At 38.3% G+C, this 24,309-nt stretch overlaps 1 protein-coding gene across 5 annotated transcripts in view; it reads right to left on the bottom strand.

Moving 5' to 3' along the window:
• The window catches only part of HACE1 (HECT domain and ankyrin repeat containing E3 ubiquitin protein ligase 1), a 123,949-nt gene that overhangs the window by 92,062 nt on the left and 7,578 nt on the right, over positions 1-24,309 (bottom strand). The window contains exons 2-6 of one of the 5 annotated variants that reach the window (XM_023205917.2): positions 23,969-24,023; positions 22,565-22,654; positions 20,804-20,908; positions 14,528-14,603; positions 4,288-4,419 (exon numbers count right to left, since the gene is read on the bottom strand). In XM_023205917.2, coding sequence (XP_023061685.1) covers positions 4,288-4,419; positions 14,528-14,603; positions 20,804-20,908; positions 22,565-22,654; positions 23,969-24,023 — 458 coding nt within the window. Of the gene's footprint in view, positions 1-4,287; positions 4,420-14,527; positions 14,604-20,803; positions 20,909-22,564; positions 22,655-23,968; positions 24,024-24,309 lie in introns of those variants that run through there. The other 4 variants (XM_023205918.3, XM_026454415.1, XM_023205919.2 and 1 more) reach the window with 4 other exon arrangements.

Below are 24,309 nucleotides of genomic sequence, written 5' to 3'. Positions count from 1 at the left end.
GAGACCTTTATCATGTTTACCGCTAATGCAAAGCTGCATCTATATGAAATCATAATTAAGATTACTCAATTTCTTAGTTATGACAAAAATGAATCTTTCTTCCGAATCTTTTACTCTTAAAAAATGTAATAGAAATTTGAAAAAGCACTTCTTGTCACCGAAGCAAGAATATAGCATTTAGCTATATAATCTACAAAGTTTTAGGGTGCTTAGCTAGTTGCTCAAAATGTTTTCATGCACTCCTCAGATTTACTCTAAAATGAGATGAGAAGGCAAATTTCAGAGGATTTATCACCCATGCCTCTGTGAAAAGAGATGATGTCCTTTATTTCTTAATGGAGTTTCTTCCCCACTTAAAGTTTTCTATTTTATTCTATAAAATATATATAATCAGAATTATGTAAGCTCCTAAGCTTAAAAATAAAATATTGAAACTTATATGCACTGGTATAGGTCTACATGGACATCAGTTCTGAAGACTTTTTAAAGAATTTATGCAAGAAGTGGCTACTGAGACAACAAAAAGGCCATATTGGCTTGCCACTGAGTCACTAGGATACCTGACAATTATACACTCAGTGTTCAACTTATGGAAAGATATACAAATGGTTTTTAATAAATCAGTAACCCTTATCCTATAATAACATCATATTTCATAGCCCAGTAAATCACATCAAACTCAAGATAAAACAATTAATGCTTATACACTGAGATGTGAATGTGTCCCAGAAATACATGAGTAATTCTGAAACAGGCAGTATTAGCACAACTATGAACACAGATTTGTAGAACTATAGTTCATTTGTAGAACTATAGTTCAGGAGGCAAAGAAATAGACTAATTTTTCAAGATTCCCTTTTGTCCTAATTGAAAAAGGAATAAAGATACATACAATGATTGAGAAAATAATCAGTGCTAAGCATTCCCTTTACATTTATATGATCATCGTAGATTAACGATTCAGAAAATAATCAGTCATAAGCATTCCCTTTACCTGTATATGATCATTGAGGGTAACTGTAATTGACCAACTATTATGAATCTCGTTGGCCATTACAACCAACCACAAGTCAACATGACTTTTTCTACCCTTCCTCCTCTACTCTGTCTGCAAAATCTCATTCTGTGAAACTCATCACCACAATGAAGTCAGGCTCCCTATAAATCTTCTCAGAATATAATTGTTCAAAGGCATCTGACTATGAGGAATTCTCCATTACTTTACCACATTTGCTTTAGGTTGTAAACCATATGGAGCATATTATACTTATACCACCTAATTTTCAGTAACTTCAGAAGGCAAGTCTAAATTTTTAATGTAGCCTGTAATGCACATGTTTTGAACAAGGTTTTCTTAGTACTTCTTGCTTCTGTACTGGTTCAAAGCAGCTAAAAATAGCTTTTACCGATCTTTTTCTAATCTGAATCCCAGTATTTTCCTATCCAAGTTCCTGGGCAACAGGTAGGGTATGCAAGTCTTAGTAAATGACACTCTGCTCATCCGTTATAGCAAAGGGTATTTATATTAAAGTAGGTGCTCTTCTGTCCTCTGAGAGCTATTGGCTAGACTCATTCTCTAATATGCAATAGTGCCTTAAAACCCTGGGTCATTCAAGATTAGGACATTTCACATCTTTTTCTTCCACATAGAATACTTTTTAAATTTAATAATGTTGACTCTAAGTAGTAAAAACTAATAAGAAGAATATACCTGAAAACACTGCATTGGTTTTCAGATGATAAAAGACAAAAAATACAAATGAACAATGGTGTTCAGAAAAAATTCCAGGAAACAGAAAAAGGATCCTATATCCCTCCACTTTTTCAATACCATATTAAACATAAGACAATGTCAACCTTTGTCTACTATCTTGAAGAAGTCCAATATTCTGTGAATTGTGATCATACAACCTGAAAGCAGGTTAAGGAAAAAGTGTTTGAAGAGATAAAAGACTAGATTCCACTAGGAATTCTCCCTTCTCCCAACAAGAGATAAGACTCAGAAAGTTTGCAACAAAAATAAATAAACAAACTTTGTATCCTTGTAGCTAATGGTACAGACTTTGCTTTGAGTTGGTTTCGTTGTTATTATTATGGTCAGCAAGAAAATAAATTACATGCTTTTTTTTTTTTTTTTTGAAGAGATGAGGTGCAGTGGCAATTCACTGACATGATCCCACAAACTGACCAGCATGGGGGTTTTGACTTGCTGTTTCTGACCTGGTCTGGTTCACCTCTCTGGCAATCTGGCATCCTGAGAGGTCACCATATTCATGCCAGACTTAGTGTGGACATCCAACCAGCATAGTGCACTATGACCCACAACTCCTGAGCTAAAGGGATCTCTCTACCTAATCTTGACCTCTCCACCTCAGCCTCCCAAGTAGCTGAGACTACTGGCACACACCTGTACATTCTATTACCAATAATGTTAAATGTTAAAAAAAAAAAAAAAAAAAACTTAAAAACATAAACGGGGTAGAAAATTACAGCAAAGCAGAAACTCAATCTAAAATCTTAACTTTCAATCTTTATATAAGGCAGTAAAGTCTCTTAATGAGAGAGAAATAGCAATTTCAAAAGCCAAATGTCAAGACACAGGAGTAACAGGAAAGCATTGTCCTAAAACAAATGCATGATTTTAGAAACCTAGAGTAAGAAAGAAAATAGCCAGGCACAGTGGCTCACACCTGTAATCCCAGCATTTTGGGAGGCTGAGGCAGGCAGATCACTTGAGACCAGGAATTCAAGATCAGCCTGGCCACCACGGCAAAACCCCATCTCTACTAAAAATACAAAAAGTTGCTGGGTGTGGTGGCGCACACCTGTAATCCCAGCTACTTGGGAGGCACAAGAATCATTTAAACCTGTGAGGCAGAGGTTGCAGTAAGCTGAGATTGTGCCACTGCACTCCAGCCTGGGTGACAGAGTGAGACTCTGTCTCAAAAAAAAAAAAAAAAGAAAGAAAGAAAGAAAGAAAGAGGCCAGGCGCGGTGGCTCACGCCTGTAATCCCAGCACTTTGGGAAGCCGAGGCAGGTGGATCACGAGGTGAGGAGATTGAGACCATCCTGGCTAACACGGTGAAACCCCATCTCTACTAAAAATACAAAAAATTAGCCAGGCGTGGTGGCACATGCCTGTAGTCCCAGCCACTCGAGAGTCTGAAGCAAAAGAATGCCGAGAACCCGGGAGGCAGAGCTTGCAGTGAGCCGAGATCGCACCACTGCACTCCAGCCTGGGTGACAGAGCGAGACACCGTCTCAAATAAATAAATAAATAAATAGTTTAAAAAATTAAAAAAAGAAAGAAAGAAAATAACTGTTACTTGGACCACACACAATGCAAGTAGAAAAATAGGATAACCTGACTCATACTATTTAACCAGTGCCATTGCTCACTTTCCTCACTATCTAATCCCCAAAATTGAGGCTTAATGGCAAAAGATAAAATAAAATATGAAGTTTAATTTGCTAAAACTGAGAACAGAATGAATATTATAAATGTTAAAATTAAGTGTGAATACACGACATTAAAAAATTTAGTATATTCGGTTATTAAAACCTATGAATTGGAAATAAAATCAAAATACAAATTACAAATATTTTGAGCACATATAAAAGCACTATTTTCCTGTTTTTGTTGTTGTTGTTGTTTGAGACAGGCTCTCACTCTGTCACCCAGGCTGGAGTATAGTGGCACAGTCTTGGCTCATTGTAACCGCTGACTCCTGAGCTCAAGCAATTCTCCCACTTCAGCCTCTGGAATAGCTGAGACTACTGGTGCATGCCACCATACCCAGCTAAATTTTTTTGTATTTTTAGTAGAGACGGGGTTTCGCCATGTTGCCCAGGCTGAACTCCTGAGCTCAAGCGATCCACCCATCTCAGCCTTCCAAAGTGGTGGGATTACAGCTGTGAGCCACGGCTCCCAGCCCAAAAGCACTATTTTCTATTTCTTCTAACTATACAGAATATATTTATCAGAAGTCCATATGGGGCAGGTGCAGTGGTTCACGCATGTAATTCCAGCTACTCGGGAGGCTGAGGTGGGAGGATCACTTGAGCACAGGAGTTTAAGGCTGCGGTGACCTAGGATACCACCATTGCACTCCAGCCTGGGCAACAAAGTGAGACCCTGTCTCAAAAAAGAAAAAGTCCACATGATGCAGAAAATAAGATTTTGCTATTATGCTTCATGTTCCCAAACATGCACAGTGAAAAACTTTTCATGAGTTCAATTTTAAAAAACAAACACATGCAGCTTAAAGTCCTCATGGCTGAACTTACCGTCTTGTGACCGTTCTGGCAGGCAACATGCAGTGCTGTCTGCCCCATGGCATCCTCAACATCAACATCACTGACATGCTGCACAAGGTCATGGAGTAGTTCTGTCCGCCCATTCACAGCCAGCCAGTGTATCTGTGAAGCCATTTAGTTACTTAACATTTGTGTAGTAGTGTTTTATATAAAAACAGCAGAAAAATAATGTTATTTCTTAGCTGAACGTGACTTGCTCATGCAAATCTAAAGGCATTTTAAGTCCGTGTAATGGTTTAACACTAAAGGTATTTTAAGTCCATGTAATTTTTTTCCTTTTTTCAATTTGTTTAAGTTTTGTTTATGGGTTTGGGGTTCTTTTTGGAGTTGGGGTCTTGCTATGTTGTTCAGGTTGAACTCAAACTCCTGAGCTCAAGCGATCCTACCGCCTCAGCCTCCTAAATAGCTGAAACTAAGTTTTATATGAGGAAAATTTCTGTATCAAGATGCAGATTACATTACTACAGATTTCAAAATCAAGAACTCAATGCGGCTGGAAGTGGTAACTCATGTTTGTAATCTCAGCACTTTGGGAAGTTGAGGCAGGAGGTGCTTGAATGAAATGAGTTCAAGATCAGCCTGGGCAATGTAGCGAGAACCTGCTTCTATAAAAAATTTAAAAATTAGCTGGGCAGCCGGGTGCAGTAGCTCACGCCTGTAATCCCGGCACTTTGAGAGGCCAAGGCAGGCAGATCACGAGGTCAGGAAATCAAGACCATCTTGGCCAACATGATGAAACCTTGTCTCTACTAAAATATAAAAAATTAGCTGGGAGTGTTGGCGTATGCCTGTAATCCCAGCTATTTGGGAGGCTGAGGCAGGGGAATCGCCTGAACCCAGGAGGCGGCAGTTGCGGTGAGCTGAGACGTGCCACTGCACTCCAGCCTGGCAATAGAGCAAGACTCCGTCTCAAAAAAAAAAAAAAAAAATTAGCTAGGCATGGTGGCATACACCTATGGTCCTAGCTTCTCAGGATGCTAAGGTGGGAGGATCCCTTGAGCCCAGGAGTTTGAGGCTATAATGAGCTATGATTGTGCCACTGCACTCCTACCTAGGTGACAAAGTGAGAACCTGCCTCAAAAAAAAAAAAAAAAAATTGTTTTAAAATAACTCACAATGGTTCAAAATAGTAAGTATACTAAGCTTCCGATCATCAAATACTCTGCTTCTCAGATAATCCTGGACTCTATGCATAGCTTGTCTCTGGAGAAAAGGTGTTAGATATTTTTCCTTTCCCAGAAGCAAACGTTAAGTTAAAAAGTAATTAACATCGCAATGCTATCTCCCTTACTTCCTGTATTTTACAAGTAACACATGTATCTTGCATAAATAAAAAAAGGAGAATAAAAATATATATAAAACACCTATGAGTCTACCACTCAAAGATAATCAACGTTAAAACTTTGGACTATGCTATCCATTAATTTTTCACATGATTTTTTTTTTTTTTCATTAAAAAGAAAATCATGAAATCCCTGTTTTAAAATGGCAGGTTTAATCCATGCATCAGCCTCTACTTCTTCCCTAAACCCCCAGAAATGACAGTAAAGAGTATTTCCTTAAAGACTAGATCCATAAAGATACAGAGGAGAGAACAGCAAGTTTTGGAAGCAAAGAAAATAGATTATGCTTTTTGTCAGATTATACTTGTTGACTTGTCAGAATGTTACAACAGTACTAGAGAAACCGCCCCAAAAACTGTGATTCAGATTACAGGACTCCCAAAAGGCTCAAGAATCAATAGTAAGCACCATGCACCTTTTGAAAAGAGGTTGAAAGTTTATCTAACAAGATTTAGAGCCTCATATCTCTATCCCTCCCCAACTGTGCAAGAACAGTAATGGCCCCTCCTCAATCAGATAGAATGCAAGAGGCTTGAAAACAGTCTCTAGGTAAGAGACACCAGGCACATTGAACCAGGAATACCACATTAAAAAGGGGAGATTAAGTGCAAGTTTAAATACTGAATATTGATTTTACAAAGCATTCTTCTCTATCCAGCACACAGACTGTTAACATCTTCAGGGCAGTTGAAAGAGTCTTCTCTGAGGAGTATGACCAGCTCAAGAGTAAATGCCTAAAGAGATCGACACTAGAAAGGTCCAAGAGGCAAATGTCCAAGGAGATCATCCTACACTGAAGTCCCTAGTAGTGAACAAACTTCACTCATGCTGACAGTCTTCAAATAGCTTTTTCCATTTCCACCAAACATTTGATAAACGCATCTAATTTGAAAGACAAAATACAAAAAATTTTTAAAGCAAAAAGTAGCGGGGAAAAGGAACCATGAATATTCAAGAAAAAACTATATTTAATACTGTCAGAGAGAGAACATACTGATTGCGTCCTTGAAATGAGAAAAGGATACTATTTTTTGAGAGAAACAAGGAAAAAAAAAACTCTTGGAAATTAATACTATGATAGAGACATGCAAACTCAAAAGAAGATTTAGAAGAAATATTGAGGAAGTCTCCCTAAAAGTAAAAAGATAAAAGAAATGAAGAAATGAGAACAAGTAGGAAAATTAAAGGGCTAGTATGAATAGGTCTAAAGTTTAAATAACAGGAGTTGGGGAAAAAATAAAACAGAGAAAAGACAGAAAAAGAAATCATAAAAGTAACAATTTATGAATATTTCTCATAAGTTCCCATTACATGAGTTTCCAGGTTGACAGGGTCTCAATATTATCCAGCTAAATGGATAAAATAAAGCCAAATCAAGATATAATAATCACAGGATTTTAGAACACCATGGACAAAGTAGATTCTGTAAGTTTCTAGAGAGAAAAATCAAAACAGGTTTCATATAAACAATCAAGAATCAAAATAGTACTAAACTTCAAAACAAAGTAAGAAGACAACAAAGCAATGCTCTCAAAATTCTAAGGAAAAATGATGTCTCATCTAGATTGTCAGCTAAACTGTCAATCACATAATCAGACTCAAAGACTCGAGTCATATCAAACATGCAAGGTGGCAACATATCTCCCATGCACACTTTTTCTCAGGAAACTGTCAGGGTTGTGCTCCATCAGAGTGACAGAACAGTTACCAGAAGAGATGGATATGAGACCCATATAACAGAGAACCCAAAGCAAGAAAAAAGTAAAAGGAATCCCCAGGATGATGATGAGACATTCCAAACAACTGTGCAGCAGACCTAGGTATCAACCAACCCAGCCAAGAGAGCACAGAAGTCTCCTTAAGAGACTCCTTCAAGACATAACCAAGGACATGAAAGGTACTGCATACATATTAAGAGGATATTTATAAAGCTGAGAGAGACTTTGGTAATGAATTAGTAATAAGTTATAAGAAAACTTTAGTAAAGCAGTAGGGCACAAAACAGATATCAAAGACATACAAACTGGAAAAGAAAGAAATAAAGGCCTGGCGTGGTGGCTCATGCTTGCAATCCCAGCACTTTGGGAGGCCAAGGCAGGTGAATCACCTGAGGTCTGGAGATCAATACCAGCCTGGCCAACATGGTATAACCCCATCTCTATTAAAAATACAAAAATCAGCTGGGCGTGGTGGCGCACACCTGTAATCCTAGCTACTTGGGTGGCTAAGGCAGGAGAATTGCTTGAATCCAGGAGGCGGAGGTTGCAGTGAGCCAAGTTCGTGCCACTGCACTGTAGCCTGGGTGACAGAATGAGACTCTGTCTAAACAAATAAACAAACAAAAAACTGTCTCTACATGCCGACAAGACTGTCTATGTAGAAAATCCCAAGCAATTTGCCCCAAATCCTCTAGAACTAATAAGTGAGTTCAGCAAGATTGCAAAGACACATAATTAACACACAAAAACCAATTGCATTTCCATCTGAACATGCATAAACTCAAATTAAAAACACAATGCCATTTACAATTATGCCAAAGAAAATGAAAAAGTTATATGCTCACCAAAACATGCACAAAATCCCTAGACTGTGCTGTACAAAATTCTAACGAAAAAAATCAAAGACCTAAGTAAGTGTGGAGACATACTGCGTTTACGGATTAAAAGACTCAATCAACATAGTAAAGATAACAATTCTCCCCAAATTGATCTATCAGTTTAAAGCAACTCCAATCAAAATTCCAGCAAGGTTTTTTTGTAGACATAGACGAGTTTATTGTAAAATTTATATGGAAAGGCAAAGGAATCAGAATGGCTAACACATTCCTGATAAAGAAAAATAAAGTGAGAGAAATTATTCTACCTGTTATTAAGACTTACAGCTACAGGCTGGGAGCGGTGGCTCAAGCCTGTAATCCCAGCACTTTGGGAGGCCAAGGCAGGTGGATCACAAGGTCAGGAGATCGAGACCATCCTGGCTAACATGATGAAACCCCGCCTCTACTAAAAATACAAAAAATTAGCTGGGCGAGGTGGCAGGCGCCTGTAGTCCCAGCTACTCAGGAGGCTGAGGCAGGAGAATGGCGTGAACCCTGGAGGCACAGCTTGCAGTGAGCCGATACCGCGCCATTGCACTCCAGCCTGGGCGAAAAAGCGAGACTCCGTCTCAAAAAAAAAAAGAAAGACTTACAGCTACAGTAATCAAGACAGTGTGGTATTAGCAGAGAGATTAGTAGAGACACACAGATCAGTGGAACGAATGGAAAGTCCACAAGTGGGTCCACACAAATACGCCCAACTGATTTTTGAGATAGATGCAAAACCACATTCACGAAGAAAGGACAGCCTTTTCAACAAACAGTGCTAGTACTGGACATTCACAGGCGAAAAAAAAAAAAAGGAAGCCTTGACCTAAGCCTCATATCTTATGCAAACAGTAACTCGAAAGAGATCATAGACTTAAACGTAAAACACAGAAACATAAAACTGTTAGAAAAAAGATAGGAGAAAATCTTTAGGATCAAGGGCTAGGCAAAGAGTTCTTGACACCAAAAGCATGACCCATAATGCGAAAAACTGATCAATTTGACTTCAAAATAAAAACTTTTGCTCTTCAAAAGATTTAACTTTTGCTCTTAACACCATTATTAAAAACAGTACTGGAAGACCTAGCTAGAGCAATCGGGAAAAGAAAGAAACAAAAGACATTCAAATTAGAAAGAAAGATGTCAAATTATTTTTGTCTGCAGATGATACGATCTTGTATTGGAAAAACTTAGACTCCACCAAAAAACTGTTAGCACTGGCAAACAGGTAAGCTGCAAAATATGAAACAACATACAAAAATCAGTAGCATTCCGATGTCAGCAGCAAACAACTTGAAAAAGAAGAAAGTAATCCCATTTATGACAGCTACAAATAAAATGAAATACCTAGGAATCAGCTTAACCAAAGAAGGGAAAGACATCTAAAAGAAAACTATAAAAAAAGATGCAAGAAACTGAAGAAGGCACACACAAAAAATGAAAAAATATTCCTAAGGGTTGGAAGAAGCAATACTGTCAAAATGTCCATACTACTCAAAGCAATCTATGGATTCAATGTATTCTCTATCAAAATACCAATGACATTCTTCACAGAAACAGAAAAGATAATACTAAAATTTACATGGAATCACAAAAGATCTAGAATAACAAAAGCCATCCTAAGTAAAAAGATAAACACTGGAGGAGTATCATTACCTGACTTCAAATTATACGACAGAGCTATAGTAACCAAAACAGCATGGTACTGGTATAAAAAGAGACACACAGACCAACGGAACACAACAGATAACCCAGAAACAAATCCATGCATCTACAGTGAACTCATTTTCTACAAAGGTGCCAAGAACACACACTGGGAGTAGGGACCATCCCTTCAATAAATGGTGCTGGGAAAACTGGATATCCATAAACAAAAAATGAAACTAGCCCCTGTATCTCTTGCCATATACAAAAATCAAATAAAAATGAACTAAAAACTTAAATCTAAGACATGAAACTACTAAAATAAAACACTGGGGAAACTCTCCAGGACATTGGTTTGGGCAAAGCTTTCTTGAGTAATACCCCTTGAGTAAATTTCTTGAGTAAATTTGCTTTAGAGTAAAAGCAAAAGTAACCAAAGCAAAAATGGACAAACGGGATCGCTTCAAGTTAAAATGCTTCTGCACAGGAAAGGAAACAATCAACAAAGTAAAGAAACAATCCACAAAATAGGAGAAAATAACTGCAAACTATCCATCTGACAAGGGATTAAGAACCAGAATATATAACAAACTCAAACAACTCTATAGTAATAAAAAAATTTTTGATTAAAAAAAGAATGAAAGATCTGAGTAGACACTTCTCAAAAGAAGACATACAAATGGAAAACAGGTACATAAAAAGGTGCTCAACATCACTGATCACCAAAGAAACTACAATGAGGTATCATCTCACCCCTGTTAAAATGGTTTATATCCAAAAGACAGGCAATAAGAAATGTTGGCGAGGATGTCAAGAAACAGGAACTGTCATACACTGTTGGTGGGAATGTGAATTAGTATAGCCACTACGGAAAACAACTACATTCCTGGACATTTATCCCAGAAAAACAAAAACTTATGTCCACACAAAAATGTGTACCCTAATGTTTTTAACAGCTTTACTCATAATAGCCCCAAACTAGAAGTGACCCAAATGTCTTTTAACAGGTAAATAGTCAAACAAATGGTGGTATATCCACTACTGGATGGAATACTATTCAGCATTATAAAGGAACAAACTATTGATAAGTATAACCTAGGTAAGTCTCCAGGGAATATGACAAAAAAAAAAAAAAACCCAATCCCCAAAGGTTCCACACAATATAATTCCATCTCTGTAACATTCCTAAAATGACTAATGGAAAACAAATTAATGGTTGCTATAGGTTAGCCATGGGATATGAAGGACAAAGGGAAAGGTATGGTTACAAAAGGGCAACATGACATATCTCTGTGGTGTTAGAAATGTTCACAATATTGACTATGGTGGTGAAAATCTACCATGTACAGGTAATAAAACTACACAGGTAGCCTACACAGGTAATAAAAATGAATAGAACTTAAAATACATAAACATACACACACATACAATTAAAACTGAAGAAGGCCAAGCACGGATGCTCACACCTGTAATCCCAGTATTTTGGAAGACCAAGGCAGGTAGATCACCTGAGGTCAGGAGCTCAAGACCAGCCTGACCAACATGGTGAAACCCCATCTCTAGTAAAAGTGCAAAAATTAGCTGGGCATGGTGACACACGCCTGTGGTCCCAGCTACTTGGGAGACCGAGGCAGGACAATTGTTTGAACGCAGGAGGTGGAGGTTGCAGTGAGCTGAGATTGCACCACTGTACTCCAGCCTGGGCAACAGAGCGAGATTCTGCCTCAATAAAATAAAATAAAATAAAACTGAGGAAATCTCAGTAAGATGGATTTTATCAATGTCCATGACCTTATTGTAATATTATACTATAATTTTGCAAAATGTTACCACTGGAGGAAACTAGGCAAAAAGTGCAGGGCATCTCTCTCTCTCTATTATTTCTTAGCACTGCATGTGAATCTGCTATTATCTTAATTTTTAAAAAAGACAATCATTAACTACAGGAAAATAAAATGTCATACAAGAAAGGAAAGCAACTATAACCAACTATTTGGCTTAACTATGAATAGTTTTCATGTAGTCAAAAATATAAAAACACACAAAAATGATCTAACTAAAATTACAATAATTTTTATTGGAGGGATACAAGGGTAAAGTGATGACAGGGTGGGAGGAGGGGCTGAAAAAGAGAACAATAGCCTCATCTCCCAGAAAGTCAACATGCGATGCCTAAAACCAAAAAACCAAGAAGTAGCATTTAGCATGCTATTTAAATATACAGAGACAACATTTTAAAATCCATTAAAATAGCTGAGAGAGGCGGGGCGCAGTGGCTCACACCTGTAACCCCAGCACTTCAGGTGGCCAAAGGGGGGTGGATCACCTGAGGTCGGGTGTTCAACACTAGCCTGACCAATATGGAGAAAACCTGTCTCTACTAAAAATACAAAATTAGCCGGGCGTGGTGGCTCACACCTGTAATCCCAGCACTTTGGGAGGCCGAAGCAGGCGATCACCCGAGGTCAGGAGTTCAAGACCAGCCTGACCAACATGGAGAAATCCCATCTCTACTAAAAATACAAAATTAGCCAGGCATGGTGGCACATGCCTGTAATCCCAGCTACTCGGGAGGCTGAGGCAGGAGAATCTCTTGAACCTGGTAGGCGGAGGTTGCAGAGAGCCAAGATAGCACCATTGCACTCTAGCCTGGGCAACAAGAGTGAAACTCTGTCTCAAAAAACAAAAAAAATTAGCTGGGCATGGTAGCAGTGCCTATAATCCCAGCTACTAGGGAGGCTGAGGCAAGAGAAGCACTTGAACCCGTGAGGTGGAAACTGCAGTGAGCCGGGATTGTGCTATTGCACTCCAGCCTGGGAAACAGCGAGACTGTTTCAAAAAAAAAAAAAAAAAAATTGGTTGAGAGAAGTTGTTTAGGGAGTGGGAAGTTTGGAGGTTGGGGAGGAAGGCCAAAAGACTGTTTTCCACAAGCCATGTAGAATATTTGATTCTTTAAATACATACATGAATAATTTTGTTAAATAAAAATTTTATTTTTACAAATTTACTATTCCACCTCCCTTAAAGTACAGGAAAGAAGGGAAGAAATTAACAGATAAAATCTTATGCAATTAAAACAGATTATATTAACACTGAACCATCATGCCTAAACTGGTTAGTGTCCTAAGGAAAGATATATGTCATTTCTAGGGTTTCATAACGCTGTGTTGCACCTACCATGTCACTAAGCATCCTACGGATATTCAGAATACAGTCTTTCCTTACAGAATAGGTGGTATTATATTATTAAAAATAACAAAATCTGAATTTTTATAGGAATTGTAGACTCCATATAATAATCGTGATTGAGTTTATTCTATAATAAGCCATTCAAAATCTTAGGAAAGTTGTTTTTCTATACCTCATCCCCCAATTTTTAATCATAAAGGCCTTGAAAATCAGCAAGGTAAGTAAACATTCAATATTATTCTCTATTCACAAATTAAAAGATTCAAAATATAAATACTATCAAAGGAATGTATAATAAATAAAACAACATTTTCTGCCATGATTTCAAATCAACTGCTCAACAGTAACATAATTCTATGTTATCTCTACTTCCTATTTATTTATTTATTTATTTTTCTGAGACAGAGTCACGCTCTGTCGCTCAGGCTGGAGTGCAGTGGCACGATCTCGGCTCACTGCAAGCTCCGCCTCCCGGGTTCTCATCATTCTCCTGCCTCAGCCTCCTGAGTAGCTAGGACTACAGGCATGTGCCATCACGCCCGGCTAATTTTTTGTATTTTTAGTAGAGACGGAGTTTCGCCATGTTATCCAGGATGGTCTCGATCTTCTGACCTCGTGATCCGCCTGACTCGGCCTCCCAAAGTGCTGGGATTACAGGCATGAGCCACTGCGCCCAGCCTGTTATCTCTACTTCTAAAATAAATAACGCTCCACTAAATAATGACAATTTGGTTAAAACTTTGGGACTTCAACAATCTCTTCAGCAATATCCCATACCATCTCCATGTGATTCAAAAATATATAAACTTATTTTTCCAAAGAAAGTGGTATGGCAAAATGGCCAATACTACTTTATATAAAATATAAGTTTAATAATAGGACAAAATGTTAAAAGTCAGTAACAAAGGCTAGGGGAATAAACTTCAAAATAAATGAAAGTTATAAACTTAAAAAGGAGAAGAGAGAAATACAGTGAGCCATAACTTATCTTAATATTGCTAAAAACTTGATCTCAAATCATTCTACACCTTCTTAATCCCTATAAAGAAGTAACACAGGCCAGGTGTGGTGGCTCACGCCTATAATCCCAGCACTTTGGGAGGCCAAGACAGGTGAATCACTTGAGGCCAGAAGTAAGAAACTAGCCTGGCCAACATGGTGAAACCCCATCTCTACTAAAAATACAAAAATTATCTGGGCATGGTGGTGCACACCTGTAATCCCAGATACTTGGGTGGCTGAGGCACAAGAATCGCTTGAACCAGGAGGTGGAGACTGCAGTGAGCAGAAATTACATCGCCGCACTCCAGCCTGAGTGACAGAGTGAGACTCTGTCTCAAAAAAAAGTAACTTGCAGAAACACTTGTACTACACTTTGCCAAACTCTCACATTCAATATCATTTTCTAAAACGTACTTTTAAAACATTAGATGAAATTGATAGCACTTACTGCTGTAAGGCCTTCATTATTACAAATGTTGACATCAGCACTATATTCTAATAATTTACTCATACATTTCTTCTGCCTGAAAAGAAAAAAGAGTCATAGATAACTGGTACTAAAAAAAACATGCAAATGATAAATAATTTACTGAAATATTAACTATAATCAATAACAGCTGAGAACATCATAACATCTTTATCTGTAATATCAAGTGATATCTGCAATATTTAAATAAACACTACTTGAGGCAAAATACAAAACTGCTTCTATGATTCAAAGATTACAGGAGAAAACAATGACACAGTCAGGTTTTCATATCATTGGGACAAATCATCATTCAAACTGTAGAGAAATTTCTAGTATTGACTAAGTTCATGAAACAGTAATATTCATCAGAAACATAACAAAATACAAGTATAATGGAAGGTGAATGAATAGAGAAAAATGATGTCTCAACATTGTATCCTACATTCTTGTCAGCAAAATATTTAAAAGGTAACACTAAGATGCTATAAAATCATACTCAGAATATCGATGAAATGCATGTCTTTGCATCCCTCTACTCACTGGGGGATGAGGGGGGGATGCAGAGACTCTTCATTTTTTTTCAGTTATTTGTACTGTGGTAAAATACATATAAAATTTGCCATCATAACTTTTTTTTTTGAGACAGAGTCTTGCTCTGTCACCAGGTTGAAGTGCAGTGGCGGCTCTTGGCTCACCGCAACCTCCTCCTCCCCCCGGGTTCAAGTGATTCTCCTGCCTCAGCCTTCCGAGTAGCTGGGATTTCAGCCATGCGCCACCATGCCCAGCTAATTTTGTATTTTTAGTAGAAACGGGGTTTCACCATGTTGGCCAGGATGGTCTTGATCTCTTGACCTCGTGATCCGCTCGCCTCGGCCTCCCAAAGTGCGGGGATTACAGACATGAGCCACTGTGACCGGCCCATCATAAACATTTTTTTTTTTTTTTGAGACAGAGTTTCGCTTTGTGTTGCCCAGGCTGGAGTGCAGTGACGCCATCTCGGCTCACTGCAACCTCCACCTCCCGAGTTCAAGCAATTCTCCTGTCTCAGTTTCCTGAGTAGCTGGGATTACAGGTGCCTGCCACCAAGCCTGACTAATTTTTGTATCTTTTAGTAAACCCGGGGTTTCACTATATTGGCCAAGCTGGTCTCGAACTCCTGACATCAGGTGATCCACCCCCTCAGCCTCCCAAAGTGCGGATTACATGCATGAGCCACTGCACCCAGCCTTCATCACAACCTTTTTTTTTTTTTTTTTGAGACAGAGTTTCGCTTTTGTTGCCCAGGCTAGAGTGCAATGGCACAATTTCAGCTCACTGCAACCTCCGCCTCCTGGATTCAAGCAATTCTCCTGCCTTAGCCTCCTGAGTAGCTGGGATTATAGGTATCCACGACCAGGCCCAGCTAATTTTTCATATTTTTAGTAGAAACTGGGTTTCACCATGCTGGCCAGACTGGTCTTGAACTCCTGACCTCAGACTATCCGCCTGCCTCGGCCTCCCAAAGTGCTGGGATTACAGGCGTGAGCCACCACGCCTGGCCCCTATCAAAACCATTTTTAAGTGTATAGTTCACTGGTAAATAGTCCAGTGAGTAAACAGTAATATATACACTATAGTGTGTATATATAATACATATGTATTGTATACATATTATATAATAAGTATAGTAGTAACATAATATGAGGTTGGTGCAAAAGTAATGGTGGTTTCTGCCATTACTTTGAATGGCAGAGTATACAGTATATATGAATATATTACTATTTATCCAACTAGATCATAAACATCTTCATACCATGGATTATATCATATTTCTTTAATCAACTCAGTACTAAGGATAGCCAGGCTCATAGTAGCTCTCAATAAAACTGATTATTAATATTCAATCTTGTAAATCAATAGCTAAAATTCTCATTGACTGAATAAAACTTTTAAGAAAACAGAACTGACAAGTTACTTTTCTTGATTTTTTTTTTTTTTTTTTTTTTTTTTATTTTTTTAGACAGACTTTTAGCTATTTTTACTTTTTTTTTTATTATACTTTAAGTTCTAGGGTACATGTGCATAATGTGCAGGTTTGTTACATATGTATACCTGTGCCATGTTGGTGTGCTGTACCCATCAACTCGTCAGCACCCATCAATTCATCATTTATATCAGGTATAACTCCTCAATGCAATCCCTCCCCCCTCCCCCCTCCCCATGATAGGCCCCAGTGTGTGATGTTCCCCTTCCTGAGTCCAAGTGAACTCATTGTTCAGTTCCCACCTATGAGTGAGAACATGCAGTGTTTGGTTTTCTCTTCTTGTGATAGTTTGCTAAGAATGATGGTTTCCAGCTGCATCCATGTCCCTACAAAGGACGCAAACTCATCCTTTTTTATGGCTGCATAGTATTCCATGGTGTATATGTGCCACATTTTCTTAATCCAGTCTGTCACAGATGGACATTTGGGTTGATTCCAAGTCTTTGCTATTGTGAATAGCGCCGCAATAAACATATGTGTGCATGTGTCTTTGTAGTAGAATAATTTATAATCCTTTGGGTATATACCCAGTAGTGGGATGGCTGGGTCATATGGTACATCTAGTTCTAGATCCTTGAGGAATTGCCATACTGTTTTCCATAATGGTTGAACTAGTTTACAATCCCACCAACAGTGTAAAAGTGTTCCTATTTCTCCACATCCTCTCCAACACCTGTTGTTTCCTGATTTTTTAATGATTGCCATTCTAACTGGTGTGAGATGGTATCTCATTGTGGTTTTGATTTGCATTTCTCTGATGGCGAGTGATGATGAGCATTTTTTCATGTGTCTGTTGTACTTGTAATGAAGTTAAATGTCACTTAAAATTAGCATTATAATCAAAGAAACTGAAGAAAATAAAGCTCTGGGTAAACTTTTAAGATCAAACATTTACAGAGTTCCTTTATCTAACACACTATTAGGAAAACCTTAAGAAATAAATATTCAATAATCATGAGACCACAGACCAGATAGTCCCATTAAAATAAATGCATTGTTTAAACGTGTGTTCGTGTGTCTATACCCATATGTGTAGATTTCTAAAACCTTTCAGAAGCCTATTATGGACCATTGGCCTAAGCCAATAATGCCAAAATAAATAATTAGGTAGGAATGGGCCAGGGAAATAGGCCCAAAAAAGTGTTTATTGTAGGGGTTGTTGAAGAAAAGCAGTAATCTATAATGCTTTTCCTCCCAAAAATAAATTGCAAAAGGTACAGGGAATATAGGAGAGAAATATATCCTATCTTTCTTATTGAACAATCATTATTACTATTTTCCAGAATCTGAATAAGTCAAATCAATCCAATAAATAAGTGGCTATTTTGCTAACAGAACTAAAATATTATGTAACAAATGGGCCCTACCCTTTATGAGCTCATTATCACCCAAAAAATAAAGAAAAAGTCTTCTTTCAAATCTGACTAAAACACAACCTAAGAATACACACTATTTCAAAGCCTCTCCTTTTAACATTCTCACATAAGCATGAGCAATGCTGAATCCCCCTGTACAAAGAAGCAACTATATTCCTGCTCAGATACTGCACCAATTATAGGGAGCTTATGGCAACCAAAATTACACAGGGACCAGTCACCCAAGTGCTCTGTGGAAGCTTAATGGGGCTTCTTTTGGAAAAGAGGACAATCCAATACACCACTAATAGCAAAGAGAAAAATGCTAAAGCAGGTCAGGAGAAATACAGCAGCCATCTGATGATAGCTGAGGGAACAAAACAAAAAGCTGGCCCCAAAATGCAGATGGACCAACAAAATGGGAAGAACTCTACTACAACTTCTACTTCAGTATGGATAAATGTGAACTCATAAAGAAATTATAGTAAAAAAGCTATTTCTGAAAACATCAGCTACTACAGGAAGTACTCAAGTCACTTAGCAAACATCGAGCACCTCTAAGTTGTACAAGGCTTCCACTCAATAAATAATAAAAACCAAAATATTTAAGTATTGAAAGTCAAGAGTCATCTTTATAGAAACAGAAAGGCATCCAAATTAAAGAGAGGGTCATCAATTCTTTTTATTCCTTTTCTTCTTGCTGAATGGCTATGTGAATCATTTAATATCTGCCATATTCCTTCACCTTTAAAATGTAATGGCTTCAATCACTGTTGACAGAGTGATCAAAACTATATTTTCTCTGTGCCACTTTGTTTCTGAAAAACAGTACATGAAAATTCTTTTCAGCAGACCAAGAACATCCTGTCTTTCAAGTCTAAGACCTATTTCTTGCTCCTCACACTGAAGTCTTAAGACTCAGTCGCCTACTGAAATGACAGCAGAGTTTTTATCCCTGCTCTGCACTAATCTCTCCTTTCATTAACACGGTTGTTGAAACACAGTACTAAGATATTTTCCTACATGTAACCCTTTCAAGACCTTTATCAATACCCTATCAACACTTGGGATAACGTACCTAGACCTGAGATCAATTCAGCAAGGGAATGAATGATTTACTCTATGACCTTGGGTGTGACACACTACAAGATACCTAACATGGCTAATTATAAAAACAACTGTTTAATCAGCACATTGTTACCTATGAGAACAGTGGACAATTAAACTGGCTCACATGCTAAATCAGGAAATACGGCAGATCAGAAAGGGTCAACAGACTATGCCTTTCCCCTGTCCAACCTAGGCACCACTATAGCTGTCTTTTTTGTTCTATTTTAATCTTTATATGCAAAAATTTGGCTTCAGATTGATGTAATGGACAATTTTAGCTCCCATATCCATCTTATTAGGCAGTCAACTCAAATATCTAGAAGCACAGTTAAGAATAGAAAACAAAAATATCTTCAAGAGTAATTAAAAAAAGAAAAAACAGACACCATATATTTGTACACCATGTCCACAGTGAAGTTTTTTTGAGTTTTTTGTTGTTGTTTTGAGACAGAATTTCCCTCTGTTGTCCAGGCTGGAATGCAATGGCACAATCTCCACTCACTGCAACCTAGCTCTCCCGGGCACTTAAGCAATTCTCATGCCTCAGCCTCCAGGCTCAAGCAATTTTCATGCCTCGGCCTCCTAAGTAGCTAAGATTACAGGCATGCGCCACCAAGCCTGGCTAATTTTGTATTTTTTAGTAGAGACAGGGTTTCACCACTGTCTCAACTCAAAAGTTGGTCAGACTGGTCTCAAACTCCTGACCTCAGATGATCTGCCCGCCCTGGCCTCCCAAAAGGCTGGGATTACAGGCCTGGACTCCATAAAGAAGTTTTACAGTGTTTGAAAGGGTTTAGGCTGGATGCAGTGGCTCACGCTTGTAATCCCAGCACTTTGGGAGGCCGAAGTGGGCGGATCACCTGAGGTCAGGAGATCGAGACCATCCTGGCCAACATGGTGAAACCCCATCTCTACTAAAAATACAAAAATTAGCTGGGTGTGGTGGCACGTGCCTGTAATCCCAGCTACTCGGGAGACTGAGGCAGGAGAATCGCTTGAACCTAGGAGACAGAGGTTGCAGTGAGCCGAGATTGCACCATTGCACTCCAGCCTGGCGACAGAGTGAGACTCCATCTCAAAAAAAAAAATAAAAAAGTAAGTTTATAAAATATAAGTTCTTCAAGTCCTGAATCAAAAACTACTTATTTTCGTTTTAAACATAATTCCAATCATTTTTGTCTGATTTCTCAGACCAAATAAAAACTAATGTTAGCACTAAAAGGAGTAAACTACCCTAGTATCTAGGAAGATTACTCTGGTACAGCTTATCCACAAATAATTACAAATAAACTGTGTACAATATCTTAAGTCTGTGTACAATTCCATTAATAAAATTAACTAAACAAGCAATTTGCAAAATGAGCCACAGAGTTAGGAGTGGCAAAAGATTAGCAGAAAAAAAGCACACTAAAATAGAGCTGAAAATTATGCTTTTCAGAAAATACAATGTCACTATAATACAAGTAATAATGAACTTCCACATATATTTCCAAGAAGAAAATCAGTGAGCAATCTAATGAATTACTAAATATGAGAGCTATTTTAAAACTGAATATAATGACCCAAGATCCACTATCAAGAAGAACAGTATCATCAATAATATCTTTGGGAGACAAAAAAAATTATAGAAAATAAAAAATACACATCATTATTGCAGTTTTTCCCAAGGTAAATATTGGGGGTGCGGGATGAATCATTAAACCAAGGCAAAGTGCCTTGAATAACTGATAATACAACTTAAACCACTTAAGAAAACTAAATAGTTACCCATTTCTTGCTGCCAGATGAAGGGGTGTACAGCCTGAAATATCTTGATAGTTAGGATTTGCTCCTTTCTTTAACAGCAAAACCAAACATTCCACCGATCCACAACTAAAACAATATTAAAAGACAGTTCAGATACATTCAACATACAACCATACTTAATGTACTTTAATTAAAAAACAAAATATTCTATTAAACACAATTTTCTTTTGGTTTTTCAGACAGAGTCTCACTCTGTCGCCCATGCTGAAGTGCAGTGGCGCCATCACAGTTCACTGCAGCCTTGACCTCCTGGGCTCAAGCAATCCTCCCACCTCAGCCTCCCAAGTAACTGGGACTTACAAGCTTGAGCCACCACAATTTGGTAATTTTTTTTTTTTTTTCCTTAGAGAAGAGGCCTCATTATGTTGCCCAAGCTAATTTCAAACTCCTGAACTCAAGCAATCCTCCTACCTCGGCCTCCCAAAGTGCTGGGTTCACCAGTGTGAGCCACCATGCCCGGCCTTAAACACATTTTTTTTTCTTTCTTGAGACAGAGTCTCCCTCTGTTGCCCAGGCTGGAGTGCAGTAGCTCGATCTCGGCTCACTGCAAGCTCCACCTCCCAGGTTCACACCATTTTCCTGCTTCAGCCTCCCGAGTAGCTGGGACTACAGGCTCCTGCCACCATGCCTAGCTAAATTTTTTTGTATTTTTAGTAGAGACGGCGTTTCACTGTGTTAGCCAGGATGGTCTCGATCCCCTGACGTCAAGATCCACCCGCCTCGGCCTCTCAAAGTGCTGGGATTACAGGTGTGAGCCACCGCGCCCGGCCATTTTTTTTTTTCTTTTTTTTTTTTTTGCGACAGAGTCTTGCTGTGTCTGGAAAGCAGTGGCATGATCTTGGCTCACTGCAACCTCAGCCTCCAGGGTTCAAGCAATTCTCTTGCCTCAGCCTCCCAAGTAGCTGGGATGACAAGTGCATGTCAGCACACCTGGCTATTTTTTGTATTTTTAGTAGAGATGGGGTTTAACCACGTTGGCCAGGCTGGTCTCGAACTCCTGACCTAAAGTGATCTACCCACCTCGGCCTCCCAAAAGTGTGGGATTACAGGTGTGAGCCCCTGTGCATGGCCTTTTAAACACATTATTTTTACCTGTAATTTGAGTTAACGTCTGACACAAATAGTAAACATTCTCTACTTTCAAGATGGGTCCATTCTACTATGAAAATTATAAAGTATTTGAGAAATTCAAATACTTCAAAGAAACCATATGGTACTTTCAACTTTCTGGTCTTTCATAAGCCAAATTATTCATGAACAATTAATTTCAACACACCTACCTAAATCCTGAAAAGAGGATAGGTACCAATTAGTTAACTGATTGATTACATACTAGAAGACTGTAGATAAAAATCATTCTCCCACCTATGTAAAAAATATAAAGCCAATTACTTCATCTGCAGACACATATAAAATATCATATTGCTGGGATAAAAAGAAAATTTTGGTGAACTGCACCATTAAGTATATCCAGGAAAGACAATCTCCATGTCTAACCTACTCTGATCTGGTATAAAACAAGCTAAGGCAAAGATTTACATACAATCCCAAAGTTAACAGTGTAGAGAGAGAACAGATAGCACACCACGCCCACAAATAGGATAAACAACACTCAGCTGTCTGTTCTCATCTCTCCCCACAAATATTATGTGACAACACTATTCAAAGCTTACTGATCCTTGCTCTAGATCAGAGTTTAACTCAAAATATCTTTAGTCTTACTTTGCTGCAATGTGAAGCAAGCTTCTTTTCACACGTCCGAACGCATAATTGACATCAAATTTTGAATTTGATAGTAGTTCAGAAACAGACCTATGCAAAAATAAAAAAGAGGAATCAATGTGTAAAAAAAGTTTTTAAAAACATAATAGATCAAGTTAAAAGCTCTTTAGCTACTCTGTTTGCTGTTTGTTTTTTGAGACAGAGTCTTGCTCTGTCACCAGGCTGGAGTACAGTGGCGAGATCTTGGCTCACTACAACCTCCACCTCCCTGGTTCAATCAATTCTCCTGCCTCAGCTTCCCGAGTAGCCGGGACTACCAGCACGTGCCACTACGCCTGGCTAATTTTTGTATTTTTAGTAGAGAAGGGGTTTCACCAAGTTGGCCAGGATGGTCTCTATCTCTTGAACTCGTGATCCGCCCGCCTCGGCCTCCCAAAGTGCTGGGATTACAGGCATGAGCCACCCTGCCCAGCCCAGCTACTCTTACTAGATTCTTCAGGTTCTGTCCCACACCCACCACAAAATAGTGCACTATTCTCTTAGTATGTTAGCCAGCACAGTATCATCCAAAAACCAACTGCCTTGGCCAATAAGCTGGTGCTGAAGGTTTCCTCATCTGCCACTTGGATAGTCCTATGTTACCTGCTCTTAGGATACACAACAGAGTAAGTTGGCTTTAGCTTTCCTTAGATTCTTGAGAAACAAAGGGTGTAGGCCTGGCTGTTCCCCTTGCCAAAAGTTGAGCCTAGCTATATTAATTCTGACCAAATAAAGAAAATGAGACAAAAAACATTTTTTAATTACACCAGGTAGGAAATTTTTTAAAAAATTTTAACTTGTTTCAAAATAGTTTATCTTTACATTGTTATTATATCAAAAAATCCAGTGGCTAGCCATGTCAGAGCTGACTGGTTTAAGTCTAAAGACCCCCTCACAAAGCCAAACAATTGTATTTCATATATAGCCCTGTAAAAGAGTGTCAACACTACATCAATAAAAGGAACATAAAAGTAAGTAGCACATAAGGGAACTAAGTTGTCCCTCAGCCATAATCTTTTGCTATAAAGATCAGCAGTGACCTCCAAAAGAAATCATCACAACGTATTTTTCCATGTCAGTGACCAACCAAATACTTAATATCTCCATATTCATTAAGAAAATCTCTCACCATAAAATTTTACAGCTCATATAGATCTTGGAAAATCTTATTCCTTATTTCACACACACAAAATTATAACAGAAAAGTTAAATAACTTGCCCCAGGATAACATCTATGCCCAAACTGTGTGTGTGTGTGTGTGTGTGTGCACGCGCGTGCACGAGCATGCACGCGTGGGCATGCAGTACACATTTAGAACAATGTATGCTTCTTAAAAAGCAAAAATTTTTGAAACAAGCACTCACCTGTGTTGATCAGCCATAACCATTGGCATTAATGTATAAACAGCAGTTTCATTATCTGAGTAAAAAAACCAGAAAGAGTTCATTTATCCCCTACTTTGTCCAAGGGGTGATACTTAAGATTAATTTAGAATTTTCCTAACTCTATACAAAAAGCAAAAAGGAGAGGAAGAAGGAGGAAAGAATAATGCAGAATATTAAAGGTATTTCAGAATTTATGATAGTGCAGAATCTTTCATCCCCCCCACTGTTTATCCCTTTTACATCATCACAGAAGAGCTTAGCTTCTGAGGAAAATTAAAGACTGATTCTTCAGAAGGTTTGGTCCCATTATCCACCAAAAA

The sequence above is a fragment of the Piliocolobus tephrosceles genome, chromosome 5, assembly GCF_002776525.5.
Source record: "Piliocolobus tephrosceles isolate RC106 chromosome 5, ASM277652v3, whole genome shotgun sequence".
NCBI classification, from domain to species: Eukaryota; Metazoa; Chordata; class Mammalia; order Primates; family Cercopithecidae; genus Piliocolobus; species Piliocolobus tephrosceles.
This window is presented reverse-complemented; position numbering and strand designations above follow the sequence as displayed.